Raw genomic sequence first — 27,092 nt, forward strand, 5'->3', positions numbered from 1 at the left:
ACATGCGGCAACAGACGAGAACAATGTGACACAAGACAAGAGAAACGCAAAGACTAAATACACCAGGTAACGAGCAAACACGGGACAGGCGACACTGGGGCTGGGGAACAGGTGGAACACATTAAACAATCACAAGGCAGGAAGTAAAACAAGACAAGACAAGACAAGACTCAACTAGACCACTACAAAATAAAAGAGGAAACAGAAACATACACCATCATCGGAACCATACACAATTAAGACAGGAAAACCAAAACATACACATTCGTTACATGACGCCATTTTTGGATTTGGAAGTAAGTTGTTTACTTATATTTTTGGACTATCTTATACCACGGGAACAACATGTATGAATTTTGAAAATGGGCGCAGTTCCCCCTTTAAATTTTTGTATGGATTAGACAAATGAGATATAATGTGTTAATTAATAAGCTTTAGAGGTTTTTGTACAGCGCTAGGCTAGCTCTTTCCCTGTTTCCTGTCTAAAGGCCCTGACACACCAACCCGGTTATCAACCGTCGGTCAGTCTGGCAAAGCCAGTGACTCAGGTCTGTTTGGTGTTCCGTGCTGTCATTCATTTGGGCAGATTTGACATGCTGACTCAAAAGATGGGAAGTCAAACTCAATGACCAATCTGATTGGGGGAGTGCTAGCCCAGTGACAAGCGGGATGAGCGTGACAAACGCCTCTCAAAATCTGACAAAAATCTTACTGACCTTTGTCGGTCTGAAATTAAGACAGATTCAGCAACTGAGCAACTGCATGGCCTAGTTCTTCGCACGTGCAGAATGTACGCTCAAGCCGGTGTCACTTTGTTGTACTCCGAGGCACTTTTTTGACCAACTCGGGGAGACTTTAGTGCTAAGTTAGGTTCAAAAGAGAAAATGCCGGATCTGTTGGAAAAAACAGGCTTCAGTCAGCAACATAAAGATGACCTTTTCACCTAGGACCTTTCCCATGTGACAAATTAACAAATCTAACAGCTGCGTTGTCAATGTAAGTGACTAATGGGATTTTCTTTCTTATCCTACACACTGTTGCTGTCTGTCTGAGATGAAGTGATCAGTGTGAGACATGTTCAGTCTTCTGCTGTTGTGGTCTGTGAAATCAGCAGCTGCTTTACCGTTAAGTAACAACATAAGTTATATACAGTCGTGCTGGTTAACCCAGACCACAGTTAGACATGTTTTAACAGGAGGCACAGAATCAGCTCATTAGTGCACTTATTCGCACAGAGACAAAGAAATACGTTTCCTCTGTGTGAAGCAAACAAGAGGTCATTTTTACAGCTGTCCTCACATACTAGCAGTGACAGCAAAAGTTCAGAAGTCAAACAAAAGAACAGAGGTTCACTGTGTGTTTTAACATCCTCTCTTACACCTGTTGCTTACAGTCACCTGTGGGAGGTTTATTTGTGGACACTCACACACCCACACACACACACCCACACACACACACACATACACACACACACACACACACACACACACACACACACACACACACACACACACACACACACACACACACACTCAAGGGGATTTTACTGTGGCTGTCTATGCTGAGAACGTGCACCAAAGGAAAGTTAAAGAAAACAACCAAATAACATCACACACACACACACACGCACACGCACACGCACACACACACACACACAAACATCAGCACTTGTTACATAAGAGCTCCTCTTCCACAAAAACAACTCCAGAGTACAGTCTGATAGAGTCAATGTCAAAGTCTGCATGAGAGAGAAAATGGGTATAATTCGTGCATGACCAGTCAGTTGCTATGTCTTAGGGCCTATAGCTGAAGTGGATCGATCTGAGTGTATGTGTGTGTGTGTGTGTGTGTGTGTGTTTGTGTGTTTGTGTGTGTGTGTGTGTGTGTGTGTGTGTGTGTGTGTGTGTGTTGTGTGTGTGTGTGTGTGTTGTGTGTGTGTGTGTGTGTGTGTGTGTGTGGTGTGTGTGTGAGTGTGTGTGTGAGTGAGTGTGTGAGACTATGTCAGTTTGTGGTTGTGAAAGTCCCGCTGATAGAGGAAGCTCAGCTGTCAGTAGTTGTCAAGCACTTGGCTCTCTGCTTTTTTCTCTCTTTCTTTGCTGATCCTGTTGTAGTTAGCCTCACCCCTCTTTCCTTTTCTCCCTTCCTCCTCTTTTTTGCCCCCCAACAGCAGCTGGCCGAGTTTGAGGTCGAGGTGGAGGCGCTGGTTTGTACAAGCATGTTGGCCAGAGATAAGGAAATGTGTCACAGGACCAACAAACCTCCCTCTGGTCTGAACATCTTGTGAACACACACACACACACACACACACACACCACACACATATAATAATTTCTGTGTGCGCATGCCGACAGTGCCAGACTGGTGTGACGTGGTGTGAAGTGGACATGAGGAGAGGATGTGAGACTGAAAGCGTCTGTGGCGCCTCAGCTCCACTTACTGTTGGGGGTTTGGATTGGGCTGTTGGGGAGGGGAATGTGGGGGGGGGGGGGGTGTCAGAGCTTGTGATTACAACGCGGCTCTGATGGACCTCCCCAAGCTCTGCTTGAGTGAGAAAAACTCAGATCACATTTCGGAGCTGGAGACCGGAATCACTTTGCTCAGTGCAACCTGTTCCAGCTCTCAGTCATTCTCTGTCTCGCCACTAATTAATTCCTCTTCACTGCCATTAACTTTGATAAACTTTAGCACAAGTATCAGTCCTGTGTAGGTCTATCGCCTCTGGCTCACCTTATTAATCACCAGCCCCAGCAGAAGTGCCAGAAGGAGTAGGAGGTGTGAGAGTGGCGTGTAGGGCCATCAGTGCAGCTGATAGGAGGCAGGCCTGCTGTTGGATAAGCACTTGTTTCTTCCAGAGCCCCAAAAACTCATACTGATCTACAAATATCTGAATCTTTATCACACCCAGACTCCACTGCCATGGATTTATTGGCTTACCAAAGTTACCAAGCTGCTACCACCATAGAATACCCAGGTATAGGTCAATACAGTATGTACACTCTTTCAGAGATCATTTCTCTACCCAAGTAATATTGATGAATAATAATAATTCCTTCAGTTTCAATAGGGCCTTCGCCGCTTCCAGCGCTCGGGCCCTAATTACTCATAATTTAAAACAAAGGCCTATTGTTTCCAAATGAGGAAGTAGGTAATGGGAAAGAAAATGCAATTGCATTCTACAGTAAATGTACACCGTAAGGAAAAAATAGCACATTTATACTTCTAAAAATAAAAAGTTGAATTCATAAGAAATAAAATGCACCCTGGTCAAATCAATATACTCAGGAGCTTTGCGTTTTCTGTCTTGGTTGGTCTGGTATGACCTTTAGTTCATGGTGGCTGGCTACTGTTACAGTACGTTTTAGCATGTAGCTTTAACCTATAACTGTGGCCACAGTGCCTGCTGGTAAGCAAAAGTGACATAGCTTCACTTTAAAGGGTTGGAACATAATTTATAGCTTCACTCACCCCTGTTCTTTTTCATCAACAGTCTGGATCCCTGACTAGCCCATGGTAGGGACAATGGAACATGTTTATGCAAAAGACAAAAGTATATTGGTTTAAGAATCCAGCGGGTTCAGCCAGTTAGACTGGGAAGTCTAAGTGGCTGAACCTGCTGAAGTGTTCGGTACTCAGTTGAATGTTGCTCAGCTTTTAGAGTTTGTTGGCAGCTTTGTAGCTAGTTCAACTGCCTTGAATCCTCATTTACTTATTTCTCTTCATCCTCCAACCCTTTGTCCAGGTTTGTAGCATTTGTGTAACATAGGAGTTGCTGTTTGGAGTTTTTCTTTCATTCCTACATTCCTCCTCTTCCTCCACTTATTGTAGTAATCAAGCAATACCTTCTTACGTGCCATTCCTTGCGCTGTGGCAACATCACAGACTGGGATAATGGTTAATCACTGCACATCACTGCACAGGTATCCCAACTGTGAAGAAACTATTCACTGGTAACTCTATCAACTACTGTTGTACCCTTGCTTACAGTTAATCTCATGTGTCCTACTTCTCCAAAGTTAGCTTGGGGTGTAATAAATTAACAATGTTGATTCAACAAATAAAATCTAAAGAGTATGAAGAAGTGTTTTTGACCAGGTATTATGACACAGTCTACAGTAGTATCTCACCTTATCATGGTCATTGCATTTCTGTGAGTGATTTCTACAGGATGCCTAAAATTTCCTTCAGGATGAATAAAGTATCTATCTATCTATCTATCTATCTATCTATATATCTATCTATCTATGACTGATGACCACAGACTGTCTTAATTGCTTTCTCTCATATCATTCTGCACATCACCTTTAACAGTGACTTATTTCCCTTCAGCTACTGACTGTCTCTACTTCTCGTTCCAACCTGAAAGTGAGGCCACGAGAAAGAGCATGTGATAGGTTTCTGGGGTCTGGTCATTTCTTCTGAGAGTCCGGGTAAATATAGCCTGTATCTGTGGACCAACACTCCACAGGCCCAGCCACTGGGACTGGACTCTGTCGTGCCACACAGACACAGAAGGATTTAGAGACAGGGACAGTCAGATGTAAAATGCTTGGCTTGGGTTTTAGGGGCAATCTAATAAGGGAGCATTTGCATGAAATAATGTTAATGCATGATCATAGCCCATTGCAAAATAAGGAGCTCATAACATGACCATATATGATTCTCTTCAAAGCCTTAACTGTCAAAGAAGATTAAACATGACGGACACCCTCATAAACATAAGCATGATGGTATTACTCCGCTTGGTTTAGATGTAATTAATCATGTTGTTACAACTGCTTATTGCTAGCATAAACTAAATTGAAGTCCAAAGCATTTGTTTATTATTGTAGTTCTGTCAATTAAGCACAAAATGATAACTTATGTTGTAGTTGGATAGTATTTGTGTGTTTAATTGTATACAGAAAAAGTAGAAATTATAATTTGATGATGTAACCAGAATACATTTTATATATGACGCTAACTCAGGCCAACTCAAAGTTATCAGACATTGTATTTAAAGATAATATTTTGGGCATGTTAGGTCTTTATTTGTATGAAGACATGAAGGGGGAGAACATGCAGCAAAGGGCCGCAGGTCAGAGTCGAGCTGTTGCGTTGAGGAGCACACCTCTGTATATGGGCGCGCACTCTACAAGGTGAGCTATTCAGGCGTCCTCCAACATTATATGTAGATCATGAAAACAAGTGGTGTCTTTGCCTGGTTGGGATTAAAGTTGCGTTGAAGTCTGATAAGGGGGGGGGGGGCTGTATTTATGACAGTTCTGAGGAATCCCTTGACGTCAGAGTTGAACGACAGAGCGAGAAGCATGTGGTGAGTAAGATTTGACTGAACCCTTTTTGCATGTGCATGTGAAACAGAGACCTGAGTGACAGACTGAGAGAGAGGCCTTATGTTGACTCAGCATAAAGGGATGGGGGAGGGGGGAAGGGGTACTGTGGCATGTGAGGAGAAACAGGACCACGAGTGCTGAAGTGGGGAAGACAACAAGAGATGTAATGTGAAGAAAAAAACAACACAAATGACAAGCAGAGAAGTTGAGTAAATAAATGTGTGAGTGAGATCCCAAACAGAGAACAGGGAGGTGAGATAGTGAAAGATAAACAGTGAAGAGAAGACAGGGGGACCAGAGCTGCTTCACTACAGTAACAACCAGTAAACACAGCAACAGCCAGGACATCAATTCTGTTGAACGCAAGTGTTTTAAAACCAGTGACGGAATTCAGCTATAAAAAGTGCATGTCCTAAGACACTGGCATGGCTTCTATCTAGCCTTTTCTTTTACTTCAAATTGGTGGCTTGTTCCTAGACACAGCTCCTGAACACAAAACACCACGCTGTTATCACTGAAAAACAAAAAGCTAATATATTCTATACTTCAACACACCTTGTCTGTTTAAGGGGCAAGCTGTCATGTTTTTGTGTGTTCTGTTTCCTGTTTTATTTTGAAGTGGTGGGGTGGCAGTTGCTCAGTCTGTAGGGCGTTGGGTTGGGCACCCGAGGGTCGTTGGTCCAAGTCCCTATAAACACCAAAGTTTGGAGTGAGGATCGGTAGCTGGAGAGATGCCACTTCACCTCCTGGGCACTGCCTGATGCCCTTTAGCAAGGCCCTGTACTCCCCCCCCCCCCCCCCCCTTTGGTCCAGCTGGCAGCCCACTCACTCTAACATCTCTCCATTTGTGCATGATTAGGTCCTGACCGTGTGTGTATTTCACGCCTGTGTGTAGTGATTACTACAAAATTGCAATTTCCCCACTGGGGATCAATAAAAGTATAAATTACGTCTGTTCTCCCTAGTCTTGTCTGGTTTTACTTCCTGTTTTGTATTTTCCTTTTTTAATTGTTCTGCCCAGCCCTAATGTGTTTCACCTGTTTCCCCCATCCCTAGTGTCACCTGTCCCTTGTTTCCTCATAACCATGTATTTAGTCTCTGTGTTTCCTTTGTGTTTTGTGGGTTCATTTTGTTCTATGTGTGTTCAGTGGTGTCAGATACAGTTCTCTTTTTTGAGTTTGTCAGTGGTGTGTTGTGTGTACCTGCTCGTTCTTGGCTTCCTGGCCTGCTTTTTGGACTACCTGATTGTTAGTTTTGCTCTGCTGTCCTCTTCGATTGTTGGTCTTCATTAAATTCCTTTAACGTTTGGGTCCAAGCCTCATCTAGCTGTGACACAAGCATCAAAGTCAGTTCACTCATCACACTCACTTAACCTGTGAAATCCGTTGCATAACGTCTTCTGTGGGTCTGGAGGAGATTGCATAATGGGAAACGTAGTAGTATTTTTGATTCATAGCGACTAATTCCACACTCATGTTTACAAATAACTTTGCTCAGAGTTGTCCATGTCATGAATAAATTGTGAATTTTGTAATCCTTACAATCTCTACTATTAATCCCACTTTTACTATTTTTTCCATTCTTGTTAGCAATGCTAACGGTGTGGCCTTATATGAATTACAATGTCAGCCTCTTGGTCAGTCATTTCACCAATGCTTTGTCCTCAGAGGACCCTAAGCCTTCTGACTTTGGTGATCCCCTAACTTTCAAGTTACCATCAGGTAAAATGTTAAAATGTTTGTCCAATATTTTGGTTTATGACCAAATACCCCAAGACTAATGCCATTTGCATCAGCCTAAGTTGTGATTTGTGTTTACTGACAATAAGCTAACACGCTAACAAGCTAAACTTGGAGGGTAAACAGAATAAGAGTTGTACCAGTTTAACATCAGCATGTTTATGTTAGCATTTAGCTCAGGTACAACCTCACAGAGCTGCAGTATAGCTGTAGACTTATTTGTATCTGCCTCTTGCATGCCCCCCTAAAAAAATTTGTAGAATACTAATTTTCAGGAGTACGTACCCCTTAAACACACTTAGACACTGAAAGAAATCCTTGCTGTCAAAGATCAGAAATCAATCAACTGAAACCCACTGAAATGATAAGGTAAAAGGGAAGTGTGTCCAGGTACTTAGTGTAAGTGCAGAATTTCACAAGTAAATATGGTCTAAATGGATTTCAAACAAAACAAAGCACCACAAACACATCCACTGAACTCAAGGCCGTATTGTGAATCGTTACTTTGTGGATACATTACACACACTACTGGGTAAGGACAATAGGTCAATGAATGTATTTTTTGTTGTTGTTTAACCACTTTGCCTGTGTTTTATTTGTCAGGTCTACAGTCAGTAAGTAAGGTTTAGAAGTGACACATCTTCTAAATTTACTTTTTTACAGAAAGCCTAAACATGCATGTATGAGATGCTGCTGGGAAACAGAATTAGCAGAGCTTGCTTAGCAGTTTAAAAAAAATAAACTCCTTTTATTCCTACAGAAAACTCTGTGAGAAAGATTGTAAATGTGGGAACACCCAGCACCACTGGCAGGTGGTGGTGTCGGGGATTGATAAAAGTCTGGGCCTCTTGCCTCCCCCCCCCCCCCGTACAGGATCTAACAGCCCACACAGCCTTGATAACAAGCACACTCACACACATAAGTGAACCTCATCACCCCACAGGGTTTTCACAGTATCATCAAAGCAAAATCTGCCTTTCAGTTTTGTTCTGAATACAGTGACACTGCAATAACACATACTGTAAACACAAGTAACTCAAGTGGGGCATTTTGAAGTCTGTGGGTAAAGGATTAAGGACCTTTTTTGACTTTTATTTTTGGTGCTTCATTTTTACTATCAAAGAAGAAGTCAAGAGTCATCTTTAAGTACAAAGTCTTTATTTCTATTTTTTTGTTATGGCTTCTTGAAGGGACTGTAGTAAACATCTTTATTGAAAAGATCTAGCAAATTTCTGATGCAACTGGTCAAGGCTCAACAGAGGAGCATCTACTGTAGTTGCCATGCACCCGGGCAAATCCACTGACATGTTGAAAAAACAAAAAACAAAATGAATACGACACCTAGGGATTTGCAGGTGTGCCACTGCAGGTTAAATGAAATCAGTGCCGCAACCATAGTCATAGTAACAAAAAAAGAAGAAGCTATCTTAACTTAATTCCTAATATAAATACCTACATATAAATATTGTAAATGTACTTTATGACTGAGAAGATTTTAAATTGCTGTACATGAATGTCCTTTTGAGAGCAACAATTTCTCAGTCAGAAAAACAGAAAGAAAATACACTGGTGTTTAAGCTCAGTGTCAGCTACCTTTAAACAACGATGCACAGCGCTCCTGGTCCCCATCGCCCACATACTGCATGTGATTATCTACATCCATTTGAAATTATCAAGACCCAAGTAAGCCAGATTAAAGTGACTGACTGCTGAAAGGCCAGCTACAGAGGGCTCTCTGCACTTGGTTCTGTGGTGGGGGGGGAGCGCTTGAAAAATCAGGAGATTCAAAAAGAAGTTTCTCTTTTATTAAGGCCTCTTTAATTAATAAGAATTTAAAAAATAATGTGTAGTCTTAACATCACAGACTCAAAACATGTCTTGTATACTGAAAACTTGCGTTCCATTTTGTCCTTGAGGTGAAATCTCTAATTGTCCTCCTGTGTTGTGGAGCCAACGGCTGGAGGTTTGTTCATAGGGCAGTCATTGCTCTACCTTACTGGGGATGGCACTAGGATGGGACCACAGAAAGGCAGGCTGCATGACTCCAAATCCCCAACCTGTCTTCACCCTGCCCCCACATTTCTGACTGTCCCCGAGTGTCTTAAAGCAGCAGTTCTCTTCATATCCGCCCCAGATACTCTGGAGTCAAAGAGGGAAGGGAAGAGGTGTGACATGTCCCAGACAGCTCTCCATCATTAATATGTACCATAAACACATACCTTCCACTGACTGAGCCAAAAACATGATAACATTGATAATAATGGCATACAAACATTGACAATGACATTAATACAATAATAATAAACAACGATAAAATAATAATAAAAAATGAAGTGTCAGCTTCTGGAAGCCCTTGGAAGCGATCACATACTTTATGCTGTTTAGCTTCCCAATGTTAACCTCGACAGTCCTCCAACCCACCCAACCCCTTCACCCCCAAACCAATGAGCAAACGACTCATCCTGATCGTATAGTGCAATAGTCCCGCCCTTTTTCCTGAAAGCCTCTGCTGATGATAGCTGGGTCACCCTGTAGGGCATTTTGCCATCCTCTGTCCAAAGGTCTGCATCCCCTACTCCCTCCTCCCACCTCCTCCACCTGTACCGCTCCTTCTCCTCTTCCTTCAGACTCACTGCATACGGTCCGGCTGGATGTGCTGCTGTGGGGCGTAGTGCAGAAAGGCCTGGGCCTGGCCAGTGGCGGAGGGGAGGGTGGGGTGAACGGTGGCTGGAGCTGTGGTGGCGGCGGCCGGACCGGCAGTGGCTGTGGGGCTGGTGGCGTAGCTGTAGCCCAGGAAGCCAGCTGGGGAGGCCGCATACGGGTACTGCTGCTCAAAGGCTGCCTGAGCGTACTGGGTGTAGGCTGCGCTGTAGTCCATGTAGGGGCTGGTGCTGACAGCGCTGGAAACCTGAGTGGGCAGCACCAAGCTAGGCTGCACATAGGCTTGGGGGTAGACAAATTGCTGGGCCAACCTGTTCACAGAGAAAAAGACCAAAGGGGGAGGGGGTGTTATTAGACGGGGGGCTGAAGCACCAGAACAGAGAAATCTCAGGGCTTTTATTGTTTACATTGCTCCCAGGGGGCGAGCATGTTGGGAATATAAAATCTTGGTTGGTGTTTTGAATTAAGAAGTTCTCACACGGATTTCCACGGTTATTAAAGACCAAATAGACGAGAGACAGAGGAGGTTATAAGGCAAAGGGGACTTAACCCTCAGTCTGTGTCAGTTAGTAAACCAACAAAACCTGTTAGGTAGGGCCTTCTGAGGTAGACGGGAGGGGTGTAGTGTGTGGGGGGTGGGTGAATGACAGAGTCAGCCGTTAGTGGCAGGTTTTCAAGCTCAGGCATCAACAGTGTTTTAACAGCTGCTGCTCTTCACTCGCTGAAACACACACACAGAGACACACACACACGCACGCACGCACACACAGTGCAGAAGTTACACAGTTGTCATCACTTGTGTGATGTGTGTAAATCTCGTGCAGACAATCACAGGTGACGATGCTAGCTGGGGGAGTAATGGTGGCGGGGGAGCTCATCAGGGTTGGGTGCCAGGCTCTGCGGTGCCTCATGGGCCAGCTTTCAGACGTAGCTGATTAGAGCTGTGGGGTCTGGGGGCTGGGATGTCTGTTCTTCTCTTAGTGTCTGTGCTATATCCATGGAGGAAAGGGAAGAAGAGAGGTCTTTAGGAGTTTATTTTTAGTCAGGACTTGAAGTATTTCTCCTGGTTTGTCGTCTACAGGGAGGGATGGCTGTGGCAGAGAGAGAAGACCCCCTCTTTTACTTAAAAAAAAAAAAAAAAAAAAAAGACTGATGTAACTGACTATTGTTTTTTGAGAGCCTTTATCTTTTATACTACGCTTTTGGGGGAAAACTTTTTTTTTTTTTTTTACATATTCATTCCAGGAGACAAAGAGGATCAGTAATGAGAAGCGGCAATGAAATCAACACCGCAAAAGAAATAAGCATGCAATGACCGCCCCCCCCCCCCCCCCCCCCCCCCCCCCACCACACACCACCCCTCCCTTCCACCCCCACACCACCAGTTACAACTGCAAACCCCAAACCATGCCATAATAGGGAAGGAGTCACACCGCAATCAGCAAAACCTCTTCTGTTCATATCACACGAAAGAGAAAAGATAAAAAGGCACTCCACTCCAATCCATCACAGCACACTGCACTGCACTCTCAAGCCATCACTGGCACCTTGGAGAGAGGCTGGCTGAGGGAGGGAAGATTGGGGGGGGCAATCAGACATTTTCTGTCAAACCCCTCCTCGGGGCTAGTCCTGCACTGTGGGCATCTTCTGATCCTCTGCTGGTACACTGGTCAGCTGGCAGCCAAGAGCAACCATAGCAGAAGGTTGGATAGCAACGATTATTGTCAGCAATAACATTTCTGTCCTATTGTATCAGCAAGTCAATACAAAGATGTGATCAAGAAGCATTGGAATGTGTGCAGAAATGTGTGTGTATGGTTGCAAATTAGTAGTCCCATCAAATTCAAGATACCAAAAAGAAAACAACCTATGATAGGACATTGCAAACATACAGTACATATATAGAACAGGGCTAATTTAGCCAAGAAACATGTATAAATGGTTTATACTGTTTTTCCACAATGACAATTTCAAACAACGTGGTAGAAAGAAGTTACAGAAGCTCAGAGTGAAGGGGAAAAAATTGACATACATAAAACCAGATAACAGTAGCATGTAACAAGTAAGCATAAGCAAATGAAAGTAAGCCCCCCCTTCCCCCCGTCCCATGAGCGCAATCTACAGTTTTCCCTCACAGTGCTATTGAACTATGTACAAAGAAGCATTCACTCTCACACACAGCTTTCTAAGATTGCCATACATTAATGCTGTGGGGCATGTGCTTTCACTCGCATCATGTATAATCAGTCTGCCTTCGTCGTGGCCTTGGCTGTGTGTTGCCACAGGCTCTTTGCCTTAATCTAGGCTTAAAATCAACTGAAAAGGTAAAGTGGAATGGAAAAAATAATGTAAATAACGTAAGCCTGAAGGGAGTTAAGGATAGACAAAGCACGCCTGTATTGTATCTTTGGTGTGCCCAGAACGATGGGGATGTCAGTTTAGCTTCTATCTAAAGAGAAAAGAGGGACAAGTTGGGGACAGTAGCGAGCTCCCGGGGCCACAGAGATGCCAGATGCCAAGTGGATTGTGGGGCATGTGGATGAAGGCCAGAAGATCATAGGTCAGCTGGTTTTGTGCTGACGGCCAGCCTGTGTGTGTTTGACATAGCGTCACTCTGTGGATGGCAGGCTGAGACACTAGAGAGACATGCTCCCCAAAAAACATTTGATTCCCATAACCATTACAAATACAGGCCAAAGTAATCAACATCATGAAGGCAACGTAATGAGCTAATGCGAAAAGCCTGTGCGATATCACACCAAACAGCTAAATATTTCTACACGGTAACACTAATGACCTTCAGCGTATGACTCACGCACTGCAACACAAAGTGTGAAAACAGACAGGACTGGGTGGGGGAATTAAACAGCTTACAATACTTGTAAGGCAGCTTCATTTTCATTCCCTCTTTGATTGTGAATATTTTAAGAGCAGGAGGGAAAAGATCTTTTGTTTGGCACCTGGAGAGGTGAGTTTCCTAGGGAGCACACTGCCTCATTAGGCATTAGTCCCATAATGAACCCAGATACCCTCCCCCTCAATCTCCTCTTTAACCCCCGTCCCCCCGCCTCCTCCCTCACATTCACAAAGAGGTGTCAGTTTTCAGTGTCTCTATCTGACACACTGGTAGTGGCAGCACTTTAATGGGAGAAATTAAAGTAAAAAAGAAAAATCAGTGCTACAAGAAATAAAAAGGGACATATATGAAAAGCACAGGGAGTGGAGGTGGTGAGGCATGAGAGGAGATCAATCTGAAAACAAACTAACAACGCCTCCCTTCCCCATCAAAACTATGCTCTTGGCCTCGGTGACCCCCTCTGGTCCTCACTGTCCACAGCATCTGCTGACAACAGCTAAACACACACATGCACAGCAGCCTGAACAAGGACACCACTGCAACACGCAATGCTCCAGCATGTTCAAAATCCTACTCCAGACCATGTCCTCACAACATATGTTATCATGGGGTTCGGGGGGGGGGGTCCTGCTGCTGAAGGAAAAGCCACTTGTATGATCTGCATCTTAGGGAGGCCTATGTCAATCACCCGCAAGAGGAACTCAGAGGCAAGCAGGCAGACAGGTGCTCCATGCGCCTAACTACGTCTCTGGGGTGGTGGTCATGGGAGATTAAGAGGGTGTAAAAGGCTGTAATACAAGCCAGCACCTGTCAGGCACATGCCTCAAAGCAGCACTGTGCTTTACATTTCAAACCCTCGGGTTTTGGTGACACCCGTGCTCACTATTGAAGCAGGAGCACGGAAATTGGAGGGACTTTCCAGTGTCCACCTAAGGTCTTGGGACATGATGGGACATGTCCCTAGTGGACTCCAAGGTTTATCATTCAGACCCAATAAGATCTTACAGAGGCTATGGCTGATGTACACTTTGCGCATGTCTTTTTTGACACCATGTTTCTTTTTTTTTGTCGTTGTCCATGTAGACTGTCCTGGGAGTTTCATGAAGCACGCCCATGCTCCGGGGTCATCATACAACCAACTATTCATATACATATTAATCTGCCAGTTGTTTTCAATTAATTGATTGATGAATTACATCTAAAAACATTTTAAAGTGCTGTTACAATTTCACAGAGGGCAAGCTGAAATCCATCTTGTTCCGACCGAGCTGGATTCAGTTCACTTTTGTCATTCAAGGCAGAAAATGGGTTAAACTGTTAACTGATTATCAGAATTGCTGCCTGTTCATCTGTTAATGTTTCATCTCTACCCTGAGAACATATTCCGGGCCGCAACTAGTGATAATTCTGATTAGAGATTTGTTGATCATTTATTTCAATGAATGGAATGTCAGAAAGCAGTGGAAAACGACCATTGTAAATTGCGGTTTTGTTATTTTTTCACCCAAAGATCTTCTATTTACTATAATTCAAAATTAGATAAAAACAGAAAAAAAAACTCAAATTTAAGAAGATAGATCCAGCAAGTGTTGACATTTATAAATACCAATCAAAAACTCAACCATTTGTTTCAGCACTAGCATAAAACAAATGAGCATGAATGTGGCTGTTTATTAGTTTGTATTTCTATAAGCACTATGTGTCAAAATCTGGACACAAAACCACTCTGTAAACTTGACTTCTCATGGTATTTTAATCTTTTAGACAGATCTAAGGGTTCGTGTGTATAATATGAACAGTGGTGAGAGATGATATCTGAGAGCTGCGGGGGGGTGGAGACTCGTTACTCCAGTGAAATGTTCATTAGCTGCTCAGCAGACCACGGCTCCTAGACGCTATCCCGGCTGTTTCTACAACACAGACACTTCTAGGAAATCTTCTCAGTGACAAAGCCAATCAGGCATGTACACAACACGAGCCAAGAGGCTCCTGACAGAAGTCCACAAGTAAGTCACACATTCATCTCTGGAATGCTCTTCTATTACCACAGATATGTGAAACATCACCCAGCCCTCCAAAACTCAAATATGCTAAAAGACTACTTCTGGAGTTGCATGTGGACACAGAAACTGACATGTACTTTCCAGAGGCCTTGTTTGTCAAACAAATAGTAGCCTAGTGGCGTCCCACAGAGTGTAATACAAGCACCCACTCCCGCTCACTTACCCATACTGCCTTTGGATGAGTGCTGGGTGAATGGGCTGCACTCCGATGTTTATGCCTGGAAGAAAGGAGGCCGGCTGTCAGACACACACTCATTTGCATTTACAGAGGAGGACCAGTGAACAATACACAGAGGGCATGGAGAGACAGAGGCAGTGCCTGTTTCAAACCTACCACAAATGGAACAACAGTTACAAATGCTCAATAAGCAACAGTAAAGCATGTATGCATTCGGGACACAGAAAATATTTTGGTATATAAAAATAAAATCCTAACTCTCTCCCCACTGCTTCTGAAAAGTCTGGACTGCAACTTTGACATTACTTTGTATTTGGTTTGTATCCTAGTATTTTCAAACCGTTCTTCATCTTATTATATACATGTAATTGTCATTTTGTTCCTCTAAATGTCCTGTACATATGGCCGAATTGACAACAAACTTGACGTTGACTTTAATATGGACACTGTGGACTGTCTTATTGGACAGAGACCGAAAAATGTTCTGTTTTAAGTTCTAGTCACCATTGGTTTCTTTTGGGTGAAGTTACCTTGAAACAGCATAGCTCACCTGTCTGTATGCTGCGGGGTTTGGCACCCAGGTAGGCCAGGTTCACGTTGGCCTTCCTGCCATCGATTATGGGGTTGGGATCCTTGCAGGCTCTCTCTGCTGCTCCTCGGTCTGTCATTGTCACCTGGTGACAGAATCAGGCTTGTCAACAAGGTCTCAGAGGAACAAAATCATTATCTCATGTAACGAACAGATGGCAGCAATGCGTCCCGGGCTGGTGACACATCAACTATTCAAGAAAACAAAAACAAAAACACTTGAAATGCATAAAACAGAACTTGGTCCGATGGCCTTATCATAAAATGTCCCTTACAGACTTGCCACTGTTATGATTCTGACAAAAAAAGGGAAACTTCAAACAAAGCACAATGAACTGCCCACAGCAGCAGTAGCCAGACACTTGACTGCCACTCAGCCACAGGCAGACCTGCTGAAATATGGTTCTGGGAAGAGCAACAAGGAGCTTATCCAATTAGGGATAAAATATTAAGGAGATTGGTATTAGTCCTCCCCTCCTCTCTCCCTCCTGGCATTAGACGAGTCCTTCTGTTTTGTTTGCCACATTCTGCCAACTCAGAGGGTTCAGTCACCTCGGTGTGAGGACCGAGCAGTAAATGTAGGCCACGGCTTGCATTGTTTAAGAGGACGTTTTTAAAAGCAGTATGCCTCTTCATAGTGGAAGGATCCGGAACTAAGCCCCCCCAGGGCCTGTGTTGTGAACACACAGGAAGGAAAAAGGCTGTGTTTCACTGTGACCAAGCTTTGCTGTGTGTTGTGTGTGGGGTGTGTGGTGTGTGTGGGGGGGGGGGGGGGGGGGGGGGGGGGGGGGTTCTACTAATCCACCTCTAAAGGTGTTTAGAAAAAGGTGCGCTCAGCTTTGGGGCGCCTCCCCTCCTTCCTGCTGCCAGCTACCTCTCTGACTGGAACGCTCAGAAAACAGAATAAGCAGGTTGCCTCATGCCCCACATAAAGTGTGCAGTATAGGTATAAAGTGCTGATCTGACATGGGTATACATGTCATGCTCCTGGGCAGCACCCACATTACCCCGAGCCTGTTAAACCTGAAACTCCAGCCTCAGCCGTTAGACTCACAGGACAGCTTTCCTCTCAGAGCTGATGTATAAACACAGAGAGCAATTGTCTTACAATTCTGCCTTTAGAAAAAAACGTGCACCCATAACAGTTTTCCATTCCTTCTTTGGCCTGACAGTAGATTAGTACTGATGTGTCTTTTCAGGTCCTGGTAAATATTTGCATTTCTTGTGCTGCTTTGTTTTGTGCCAAAGACAGAATAACTATCTTTATCTGCCAGGAAGTGGATAAGTCACCTATTATTGTAGGTCAAAATAGACATCACAAGGGTCCTTCAATATTTCTCATTAATCTGACTTAAAGCAACTGTGGCAAAGAATCAACTAGTGATTAATGTAGCGGTAAGGGAGAAGGGAGGCAAGATCAGGTACAGCTAAGTTTATATTTCATGAACTTCAAACTATTTTGTATGACTTGGACTGTCCACAGAATCAAAAAGATCAAAGGCAAATATAACATACATTTGTAGACTACTAAAAACCCAATTTGTTGATGTAGGAATTTCTCTCTCAGCAGCCAAGATATGATGCAAATCATGTGCTCCAGCCCTTCACAATGGAGGGCAGGGTGTGCAAGGTCAACCTCCCCACAGCTTCAAAATAACCATATACAGTAGTACACACACACACACACACACACACACACACACACACACACACACGACTAGTAAAGGGGGACTCCATTGGGGTGGGGGTGGGCATCAGACATATGTTGAAATATAATCTTCTTAGTTACCCATCAACTTGTGTGTGATCCCTCATCCTCATTAAGTTAAAATAACTGCCAGTCAGGCGAAAAAACATAGATGCTGTGCAATAATGCGAGTAAGCTTAATAGGATTACCTTTGACATGAATGATTACACACAGTAACGTTAGATATAACGAGTGTGGATATTTACATAAATGCCCATAAAAAGAGAGGGTGCAGACACCAACACTAGAAGTGTTATGCAAACGCACAAAAAACAACAACCGCCACGAACTTAGTTGTATGGCGGAGATACATCAAAGAAGTGAGCTGTAATGTGGTTTATAGTGTTAAAAGTTGTGAATGAGAGCTACGTTTTGGTTTTATTGTGGATATTATGGTGCATGGCTGTCCTGTTTGTACTCACAAATCCGTATCCTCTGGATTTACCGGTCTGTCTGTCCGTTATCACCACAGCTTCGTCAATGTCCCCAAAGGCCTCGAAGTATTTTCTCAGTGAGGCATCGTTCGTGTGGTATGGAAGCCCCCCGACAAAGATTTTAGTAAAAGTAGTGTCTTTCTGAAGCGATGTGGGATGCATGACTTCCAGAGCTCCGTTCATGAACTGATGCAGAAGCATTGGTCAGCAGGAGAGAAGACCAGAGGCACGCTGAAAAAACACTAAGCGCTTAACAACGTCCCCGCATCAATGAACTAAAATGAATATTTCACTATATTATGCTGCAGTTTTCCTTTTCTGTTATGACCTTCGCTCAAAGTTGTAGCAACCTGATGACAACTATTATTAACGCTGCGTGGATTGTTCCGGTAGCACCCAAACTGGTTGCCTCTTCGCTGCTGAGAATAAGTGCCGGGAGGTTTTATATGCCATAACTGTGGTCACGCCTACACATAACTATTGCCCAATCAGCGTAATCGCTGATTGCCAACTTGGGCATCGGCTCCTCCCATTGGTCCGCCTTCCCCGGCGCTGTGCTGCACCTGCTTTTGTCTTTTACGACACAAAGAAAAGCCCGGCTCTGCCACATGGTGCATTGTACTACTGTAATGAGGAAGTAATTGTCTCGGCATTTGGCCTCGTTTGGCCTAAATCACCTTTCCTAACTTTAATAAGCAACCGTTAAAGCATGCGTATTATACTTTTGCTGTGACTTCATTTTATAGTCGTGAGAAGCACAAATACAAATGGTGCAAGTAATACCAAGAGTGCAGCTGAAACAAAAAGGACAAGGGAAACTACACCACTTCAACTAAAACACAAACTTTTAAACCTTACATTATAATCTGTTAAACTGGATTTTTAATCTCAATTTTAAAAATATCCAATCACTTGAGAGAAAATCACATCACAAAGGGCTTACTTTGATAATATTCTTAACGTGCTCTTCCTAGTTTGAGTTGAGTGTAATGACCTAATGTGGTCTCACAAGTATATTCTGTTGGAGTCTGAATAGTGTTACAGTATAACATACCACGAGTTGCTAATTTAAAACTACTATAGTTATATGCAAAGTTAGTGTGATTATTTTTTACTCCCTTTTGGAGAGACAATATCAAAGTCCAGACAGGTATACAGTTTTCTTTTGTGAATGACAAATGTCATTGGGCCGGCCACAACAGGCCAGCTCTTATTACCCTGTCATAAAAGCAAGTGATTGGCACATTTAACTAAAAAAGGGAACGAGTGTGCACTTGAGCTCAAAGCTCTTGTTTTTTCCAGTGCCAGTTATGCTTGCTACACTTCCTACATACATTTATAAGCATGTATTCATATGCACTGATTATGTGCAGCAAAGGGTAGATCCAAGGTCCACAGCAACAGGTTAATCCAACAGTTAGATTTCTAATTGCTTGACTGTCCAAATAAAATTATGTATTATACTGTTACTCTTCTGGTGCTTATAAGAGCCAGCCTAACTTATTATCATGAGTGCAGTCAACCTGGAGAACTCAAGGAGTTAAAAGAAACTTGTACAGCTTGAATTAATGAACAGTACAGGAAACAGTGGTTGAGAAGAGTGGTGCTAGTCTCACCCCATGAAAGCTGAGAGGAGCCGGTGAACTGTGGCAACAGCATATCTTCCCGCCCCGGTGCCTTGGAGTTCCACTGCTAAGTACCAAGGGTCAAGCTAACAGTTAGGTGATACTCTAATGACCTCAATAAAAAGGCATTTAATTCACACCTCCTCCATGAACTGGTTCACTTTTCACACATGGCCTTTGTAGCTGCTTCATTCATATCCTCTTGATAAATCCCATTTCCAGCTGTGTATCCCTATCAAAAGGACTTAACCTGGATGAAGAACACCACTGTCTTGCTTTGATCTTGTTTGTCCTGTTTAGTTTCAACTTCTCTTCAGGTAACTGCTGCAGTTAAGAGAAACTGAAAGTCAAAATGCTCCACCTGCTGGTTAACTTCTGTCAAAACAAGGAGACGGGAAGTGTCATGTGATACAGATGTCCAAGGTTTATCATTTTGATGTTGTGTTGATCCACACAATGAAGAGATTTACAGCTGAAACAGGGGTTCATGGTTTCATGCACAGTTCCGTGAATCCCCAACAAACATTTAAACAGCAAACACAATAGGTTCATTTTAACCTTCCCCCTCTAGGTTGGAATAAACATATGTTCAAATATAATAGTATGCAGTTAGTTATTTATTTTACATCCCAGTTTCATTTATGGAGCTAAACCACTGAGTAACAGCAAATCAAAAGAGAATGTAAAGTCTTTGGAAAGCTGTTAAAAATTAAAAAAAAAAAAAAAAAGGGAGTTGGACAAAAAAACAACAACCAAAACATCAAGATAAATGACAAATAAAGCCCTCCCTTTTATGATGACCTATAAGACCAATTGTCACACAGCTGTCATCAACTCCAGGTTTGGTAGGCCCCTCTGATTGGTCCATGCACAGTATGCAGCACCACGGCATTGGTCCGGGTGTTTCCCGAAAGGAAGTCGTCAGTCTCAAGCGTATACACACACACTAAAGCAGCAGGTCTTCCGCATTTCCCCACAAGAGATGCAACGTGGCACGACGAATCTAAAGACAGGAGGGAGCAGTCAGTCACAAAGAACATTTTTTCTTATTTTTTGTTTATTTCTGAAAGGGCGTCCACTGTGTCCTTTTTTGCATAAAACAGTACAATTTCACTCTTCAGCAGACAAAAAAATCAATCCTCGCAGGCAATTTATTGTAAATCATTGCTTGACTGTTCAATATTTCCTAAATATTTTCATTACCTAGACAATTTAATAAATAACAGTCTTTAAATACCTATTCAATCTCACAGCAAACACTTCAAAGCCTTACTGCTTACAAGCTAAATGCTCTAACAAAGCCAACAGGCTTCATGCCAAAATTCCAGACTATACAGCTGCAAATGCAGCTTGTATACACTATTACAGCAGTAACCACACAAGCCTTCAAAATGACTTCACTCAGGTCGCTACAGCACCATTCCCATACTAAATGGCTACTTATCGTAGTACATGGCAGTACTGAGATCAGATTCATGTCTACAGTCACTGCCTACATCCATTCATGGGATGCCTTGAAAGGCTCCAATGCGAGTCACAAGGGTGTTGGGGCAGCCCTGTACAGTGGCCGCGATCTCCAGGTTTACAGATATTGGCTGCCCTTCTCTCACCATTTCTTGTTCCGAGGCTTCAGCTCCTCTGCAGCATTCCTTAGGAAGATGTAGTTCTTTTTCTGGGGGTTGTAATACTCATGACCCTAAGGATTCAGATGAGATGGACAAAATTAAAAAAAAAAACACGAGAGAAGGCCTGCATGAGGTGTGTGCCCACCCAGGGTTTTTCCTGGCTCACTACGGGCCTTTTTCTCTGTCGCGAGTTTTTTTCTCAAAAAGTGTAATGTTTATTGCACACATGAACCATGACAAAACAAAACAAATTGGAAGTACAAAACAGATTTTTTTTTGGCACCTATAGCACATTGCACTTCACCACAAGCCTGTAAACAGAGGCGAGAAGAGAGAGCATTGCAGAGATTGGGAGCGCTTTAAAAGCTATTTTATACAGTCTACTGTATGGTTAAAACTCACAAAAGAAATTAGTAGCGTTTGTGATGCAGTTGGCTCGTAAAATTAAATGAGAACCAAAAACATACAAAAATAAGTTATTTAAAATTCTTAAATCATCAACAGGGTGAATCGAGATTACGATTTCATAACGATTAAACGCGTAGGCCTGAAAATCTGGCTGATGAAAATCAGATGTTTTGGGGCTAGTGATATTCCTTTGCTGCTGGCTAAAACCTCTTGGGGGGGGGGGGGGGCAAAACTTTTTCTAGGCAGGAAAAACCGTTGTCACTGTTTTTAACTATTGTAGTGTACAAACCTGCTCACAATTTTTGTAAAGATTTTACACTTCCTACCTTCGACCAGTCGTAACTGGAAGCATATGCAAAGATGTTGCCATTGTGGTTGAAGCAGCAAGCCGTAATGGGCTGGTCGAGCTGCTCTGAGGTCTTCAACTTGGTGCGGGCATCTTTGTCCCAGAAGCTGAAGCGCCCATCTGATCCCACAGTAGCCAATGTGCCATGGACAGGATGGAAGGAGATGGCATTCACCTGATAGGAGAAAATGGAAATCAGTAGATGAGACATAGGGAAACATTCTAACTAGGCTGGTTAGTGTATCAGGGACTATATTGTAATGATGGAGTCTGTGAAAAGATAGACAAGCCAAGGCTGGTCAGAAACATGCAACTGCAATTATACCATTAGGGTTGTATTAAAAAAACATTGCACTAAATGAAACATTATTAACAGACCTGTTTCACTGCAGATAACACATCATAGAAAAAACACAGTTGGAATTAATTTCATAAACTCTTAGTTTTTCCGAGGCATCCATCACTAACGTTCCTAGTTCCACCTCAGTTTTTCCTGATGTGACAAGCAGAAGGTCTGCTGCTACACTTTGTATCACAACGGTTGACAATTAAGTGCATAAATTGGTATAATTTATCTATGTTCCAATAGAAAAACGTTAATAACAAAATCTCATTGAAAGCGCCCATATTATGCTCATTTTCAGGTTCATAATTGTATTTTGAGGTTGTACCAGAATAGGTTTACATGGTTTTATTGTCAAAAAACACCATGTTTACCACACATCGTTGCACATTCTGTTTTTACCATGTGTGTTTAGGTCTCTGTTTTAGCTACAGAGTGAGATAGCTCACTTATTTTAGCTACAGAGTGAGACATCTCACTTCTATGCTATCTTTGTTGGGAGTTGCACATGCGCAGCAGCCAGGTAAGATCACATCAGTTAGATAACTTTCTCCAACTTTGGTCAGTACAAGGCAAGATTAGCTGGGAGACTTCTTCTAAACGAGGGCGCACTTATGGAATACCTGCAGAACAGAGACATGTAAGAAGTTCTTTGGAGATTATGGTGAACCAGTGTGTGTTGTAGCAGTGTTTTGCCATTGAGAACGAGCGAGCATGTTAGTGCTAGCATGTGCTACAGTTAGCCTCCGCGTCTTGGCTAGTGACGTAGAAAGCTGTACAGATTTTGAACAGCTCACCCGGAGACTGAAGGCAGAGGACATTCAGAGACCCGTATCTCACTCAAAACAGCATGGATAGTTTTTTTCCCCAAGTTTGTATGTGTGTGGAAGCACCAGAGACACCAAAAAGTGTTTTTTTTTCATAATGTGGGCACTTTAAGAGCACAAAAGATGCAGTTTGTTCATAATGGTAACACTGTTTTAGAAATTCATAACTTACAGCATAGATGTCCTGTGGAGTGGTTGTGTTGGTTCCATTCGACCTGTGGCACTTAAAGGTAAAGTTGTCTTTGGCTCTGAAAAGCATCAGGGAACATATTTTGTGTCATATTTTGCTTCAGGCTTTTGACCGAGAGAGCTGTGTCTTTTAAATGTTAAAAACAACAATAATAACAATTAAACATGCATGCACTTGACTGGATTAAAGAAACACCTTTACCAAGACTCCCAAAACTCAGTCACTTGTAAGAAATTTATTGTTTTAGACACTCACGGGTTTGGAGGGTTGATATAGTGGATGGCCACGCGGCCTTCAATGCTTCCCAGTGCAAAGCCAGTGGGCTTGTTCTGCTTGTCCTTGAATATGGCAACACAGCGATGCTGCAGGACCAGGGCAGAAAAGTACATTGGATCAAAAAGACAGTCATACATGAACAGTAGTAGTCTATGTTATGAATATTTACTTTAGATTTCAAATCAAGTGAAAGAAAATGAATCTGGCTGTACATAAAACTATCAGAATGAGGGGAACAATGTATGCAGAGAGATATTAGAAGTGAGAAAAGAAAGAGAAAACAGTTCCATGGAAGAGGAAAATTCACCTGATGTTTGAGAGGAGAGTCTATTCTCCGAAATTCAGAGGGCTGGTTCTCCAGCTGGTACACTATTAGGCCTCTCTCTGCTGTGGCAACCACTGCCATGGGGTACACCTATTTATTACAGTCACAGAGATAAAAACACACAAAAAGAAGATCCACATATTTAATGATCAACTCCCCAAGTAATTAAATGCATGTCATATATTCTTTATTAACTACTTACAACATCTGCACAATAGCATCTCTCTGGCATCTGCAGAGACATCATGGGATTGGGAGAGCGAGTGTCCCAGAACTGAAGCGAAAAGAAACAAAAAAGGTTATGATTCTCAGTGCTCCACTACAAATATTTGATATACTACTCTATGATTAGCTTAATTGTTATGGTTTTATGTGGGCGTCTGTGGGTTGTGATGGTGCAATGGATATGACACATGCCTTTGGTGTGGAAGACCTGGGTTTGATTCCCACCTGACCAAGACACTTAATTCCCAGTTGCTCCAGAGGTGTAATACAGCAATATAATGTAAGTCGCTTTGGATGAAAGCGTCAGCTAAATGACATGTAATGTAATATACATAGATACAAGAAGAAAAATCGCCCATTGATAAAATGCTGATCCAGAAGTGACTGAAATAAAGTTAACCAGAAAGCTGTTATGAAGCATAATGGCCAATCATATTTCAGATGTTCTTGGGACCCTAAATGCAAAAACAAATGTATGTTTTTATACAGATGTGTTGTAATGTGCAGAGTGTTGTTATACCTTCAGTGTTTTGTCCCAACTGCCAGTCATTATACAGCTGTAGTTTGGGGCTTTTATCCAGTGGATTGATTTGATCGGACCGTCATGCTGTGAAGAGAAACGGTGAGAGGTGTAAGATGATTCTGCTTCATTCTTATGACCATATAGTTGATATAGCTAAATTCTCATCCAACCTGTGCAATCTGCAATGCTTGATTGCTGTTAAGATCCCACATCTTGGCTGTTTTATCACAAGAAGCAGTGAAGACTTTACTCCCATCCTGGTTAAAGTGAATAGCACATCATAAATTATTCTATGGCCCAGCAGATAGCATCGACTACAGATCTTAAACTGCTTTGTACGGTGAGACTTACATCGCTCCAGCATGCATCCAGCACTGGACCTGTGTGCATCTGTTGGGCTTTGGGGACAGTCTGTCCATTGTCCTGAACCTCCCAGCATCGGACCTAAAGACAGATGATAACATTTTGGTTAACAGTGTTTATTTAGGAGCATCCTATCTAATCATGATCTAGTACAGAAGTAGTCCTTCATGGAGGACTACTGGTGTTTATTATTATGTTCTATTATTATGATTGAATAACTCACATCGTTGGCCCAGGATCCTCCAATGAGGAAGTTTCCTGGCATGGTGGGGGGACTGAAAGCCAGGCAGCTGATGCTGTCATCTGGAGGTGAAGTCACTTCAACATCCTGTAGGACAAGTCAGAAACATAAACAACACAGGCACACATCACGCTGTCAAGTAAACAGGTGAAGGCCCAGTCTTCAGTAAGCCATCATCAGCGTTGGGCAAGTTACTTTTAAAAAGTAATTAGTTACAGTTACTAGTTACTTCTTCCAGAAAGTAACTAAATTAGATACTCAGTTACAAATTATAAAAGTAACAAGTTACTTCAGATTTTAAATGCTCAAATGTGACCCCACCTCAAGCCCTCTTTAACGGAACATAAAATGCTTCGATACGATCGATACAGCGATTAGCTTCGGAGCGAGTAGCCACTCTAAAGTCATAGTGCCTATGTTTTCTGACCACGGGGGGAAATCTTTAACTCTCGTTGACTGACTCGCTTGTGTTGTTCGTTATGTGTCCGTGCTTATTATGAACACCCGCCCAACTTTACCTCCGATTACCATGCAATTTTACTCAACCTCAGCCAATCGTCAGCATTTATGCGCATGTCTCGTCGCATGTCACTGCCCACTGACCAAGGAAGAAAAAAAGTCTTTGCCTCTCGGCTCAGAGATCTAGTTGGTCTGATGAAACAAAACGGCTTCAATTATCACATTTTTCGGCTGTAAGGGTAAAGGCGTTATTAAGATGGGAAGAGTAAAAAATAACGCCGTTATTCCCATCACTGGCCATCATCAATATATTAAAAAAACAAAAAACATGTCAAATGCTTTTTTCATTTACTCCGCTTGTTTACCTTCATGGGATTATGACTGTCTGTTGTTGCGTTTCCAAAGACACCGGTCCCTCCTGCTCCAAATCCAGAGGTAGTCCCAAATAAACTCATAGTACATTAATGTTATTCCTACACCCGAGAGAGAGAGAAGACAAGGGTGCGGTGTTTTTTTTTTACACAAGAGCAGACTACATTCTTCTTGTCGTCTTTAAGCATTAATATCATCAAAAGCCAGATAGTGGTAACGTTAACAGATAACTTCCGTTCATTTTATGCAAACTGGGAGTAACGTTAAATCCAAGTAAGAAGGGTAAGCAAATACTGCATGTGTATAACGCGAGGTAGCTAAAGCCACAGCTTTACACGACACTATTTTGCTATAAGTCCTTCATCATAACACTCCTATCACCCGACAGGACGATGGACAACACGTAGCTAAGATAGCTAGCTGGACAGCCAATATTGGCTAACATTAACGTTTACAGTTAGCTAGCTACCGTTGCTAGCTTCTGGGTTACTTGCTAGCGTTTTCTAGCATGATAATACATGGACAGTATAAGCGTGTATGATAACGCTATTTAAAGTAGTAGTCTACATTTGAGCGCATGTAACTTTACTACTATTAGCCATTATGCCGGTCAGAAAATAAACACGATACCGGCAATTCATCGTTGGCTAACGTTAGCTAAGTCAGTTTTAAGACTGTGGCAGACACGTTAGCTCACCTTACTGGATTATATTTATAACGTCTCCAAGCAACATTTTAAAACACCATTTTTAAACATTATATACTGTGTATGTAACAGTTTCCTGACTACATTATGATACATACCCCAAATTTGTTAAACTATGGCTATAAACCGTAACGCTGAAAATGCCCAAATAATTTGGCGCTGGTTCCTCGGTGTGTCGCAGTTTGGTGACGTTTTGGGGCCGGGTAAAGGCATGCAATGGCAAGAGTTAACGCTTGGAGGCAGTGCATGACAACACGTGTCACTTTACTCTTCAGGGAAGCAATTCAGAACTTCGTCGATCAGTACGTCGATCAGGGGCAAGGTGGAAAAAGTGTAGGCTCGGTTATCATGATGGTTCCCCAACCACCGACAAACTCACCCCCCGAGCACCCCCATAGTCCACTCCGTGTGGCCTTTCATAATAATGCACTAGTATGCTACTAGTGGGTTGCATAACGTATCATGTAAGGTAGGTAACCTTTATTACTAAAATATTAATAATACAACAGTATAAAATACTCAATAACAAGTCCTGCATTTAATACTAAGACAAAAGTGTGTCTTATAAAAAATATGTCAAAAGAAATGGTTTTCATTATGTTATGTTTGTTATTAGTTTGATAAAATTCGTTAACAAGTA

General features: G+C 42.6%; 2 protein-coding genes across 3 annotated transcripts; both read right to left on the minus strand.

Annotated features, from left to right (window-relative positions):
• Window positions 1-8,210: 8,210 nt before the first annotated feature.
• LOC116687611 (RNA-binding protein 38) lies at window positions 8,211-18,028 on the minus strand. Its single transcript, XM_032513113.1, has 4 exons — window positions 17,587-18,028; window positions 15,379-15,502; window positions 14,814-14,868; window positions 8,211-10,041 (listed from the first exon to the last, which is right to left on the minus strand). The coding sequence occupies exons 1-4, from the start codon at window positions 17,797-17,799 to the stop codon at window positions 9,699-9,701; spliced, it is 735 nt and encodes a 244-aa protein (XP_032369004.1). The 5' UTR covers window positions 17,800-18,028; the 3' UTR covers window positions 8,211-9,698.
• A 1,598-nt stretch (window positions 18,029-19,626) lies between these two features.
• On the minus strand, window positions 19,627-26,803 carry rae1 (ribonucleic acid export 1). 2 transcript variants are annotated; one of them, XM_032513112.1, is made up of 13 exons: window positions 26,551-26,803; window positions 25,740-25,847; window positions 24,898-25,002; window positions 24,663-24,755; window positions 24,482-24,568; window positions 24,309-24,395; window positions 23,766-23,837; window positions 23,546-23,653; window positions 23,218-23,324; window positions 22,945-23,020; window positions 21,583-21,777; window positions 20,834-20,919; window positions 19,627-20,226 (listed from the first exon to the last, which is right to left on the minus strand). In XM_032513112.1, coding segments are annotated over exons 2-13 (1,107 nt in total). In that variant the 5' UTR covers window positions 25,830-25,847; window positions 26,551-26,803; the 3' UTR covers window positions 19,627-20,225. The 2 variants fall into 2 exon arrangements, with proteins under 2 accessions (XP_032369003.1, XP_032369002.1); XM_032513111.1 differs by lacking the exon at window positions 19,627-20,226 and having other exon boundaries at window positions 20,830-20,919.
• Between the last annotated feature and the right edge of the window lie 289 nt (window positions 26,804-27,092).

Source organism: Etheostoma spectabile, chromosome 4 (assembly GCF_008692095.1).
Source record: "Etheostoma spectabile isolate EspeVRDwgs_2016 chromosome 4, UIUC_Espe_1.0, whole genome shotgun sequence".
Taxonomy (NCBI): domain Eukaryota; kingdom Metazoa; phylum Chordata; class Actinopteri; order Perciformes; family Percidae; genus Etheostoma; species Etheostoma spectabile.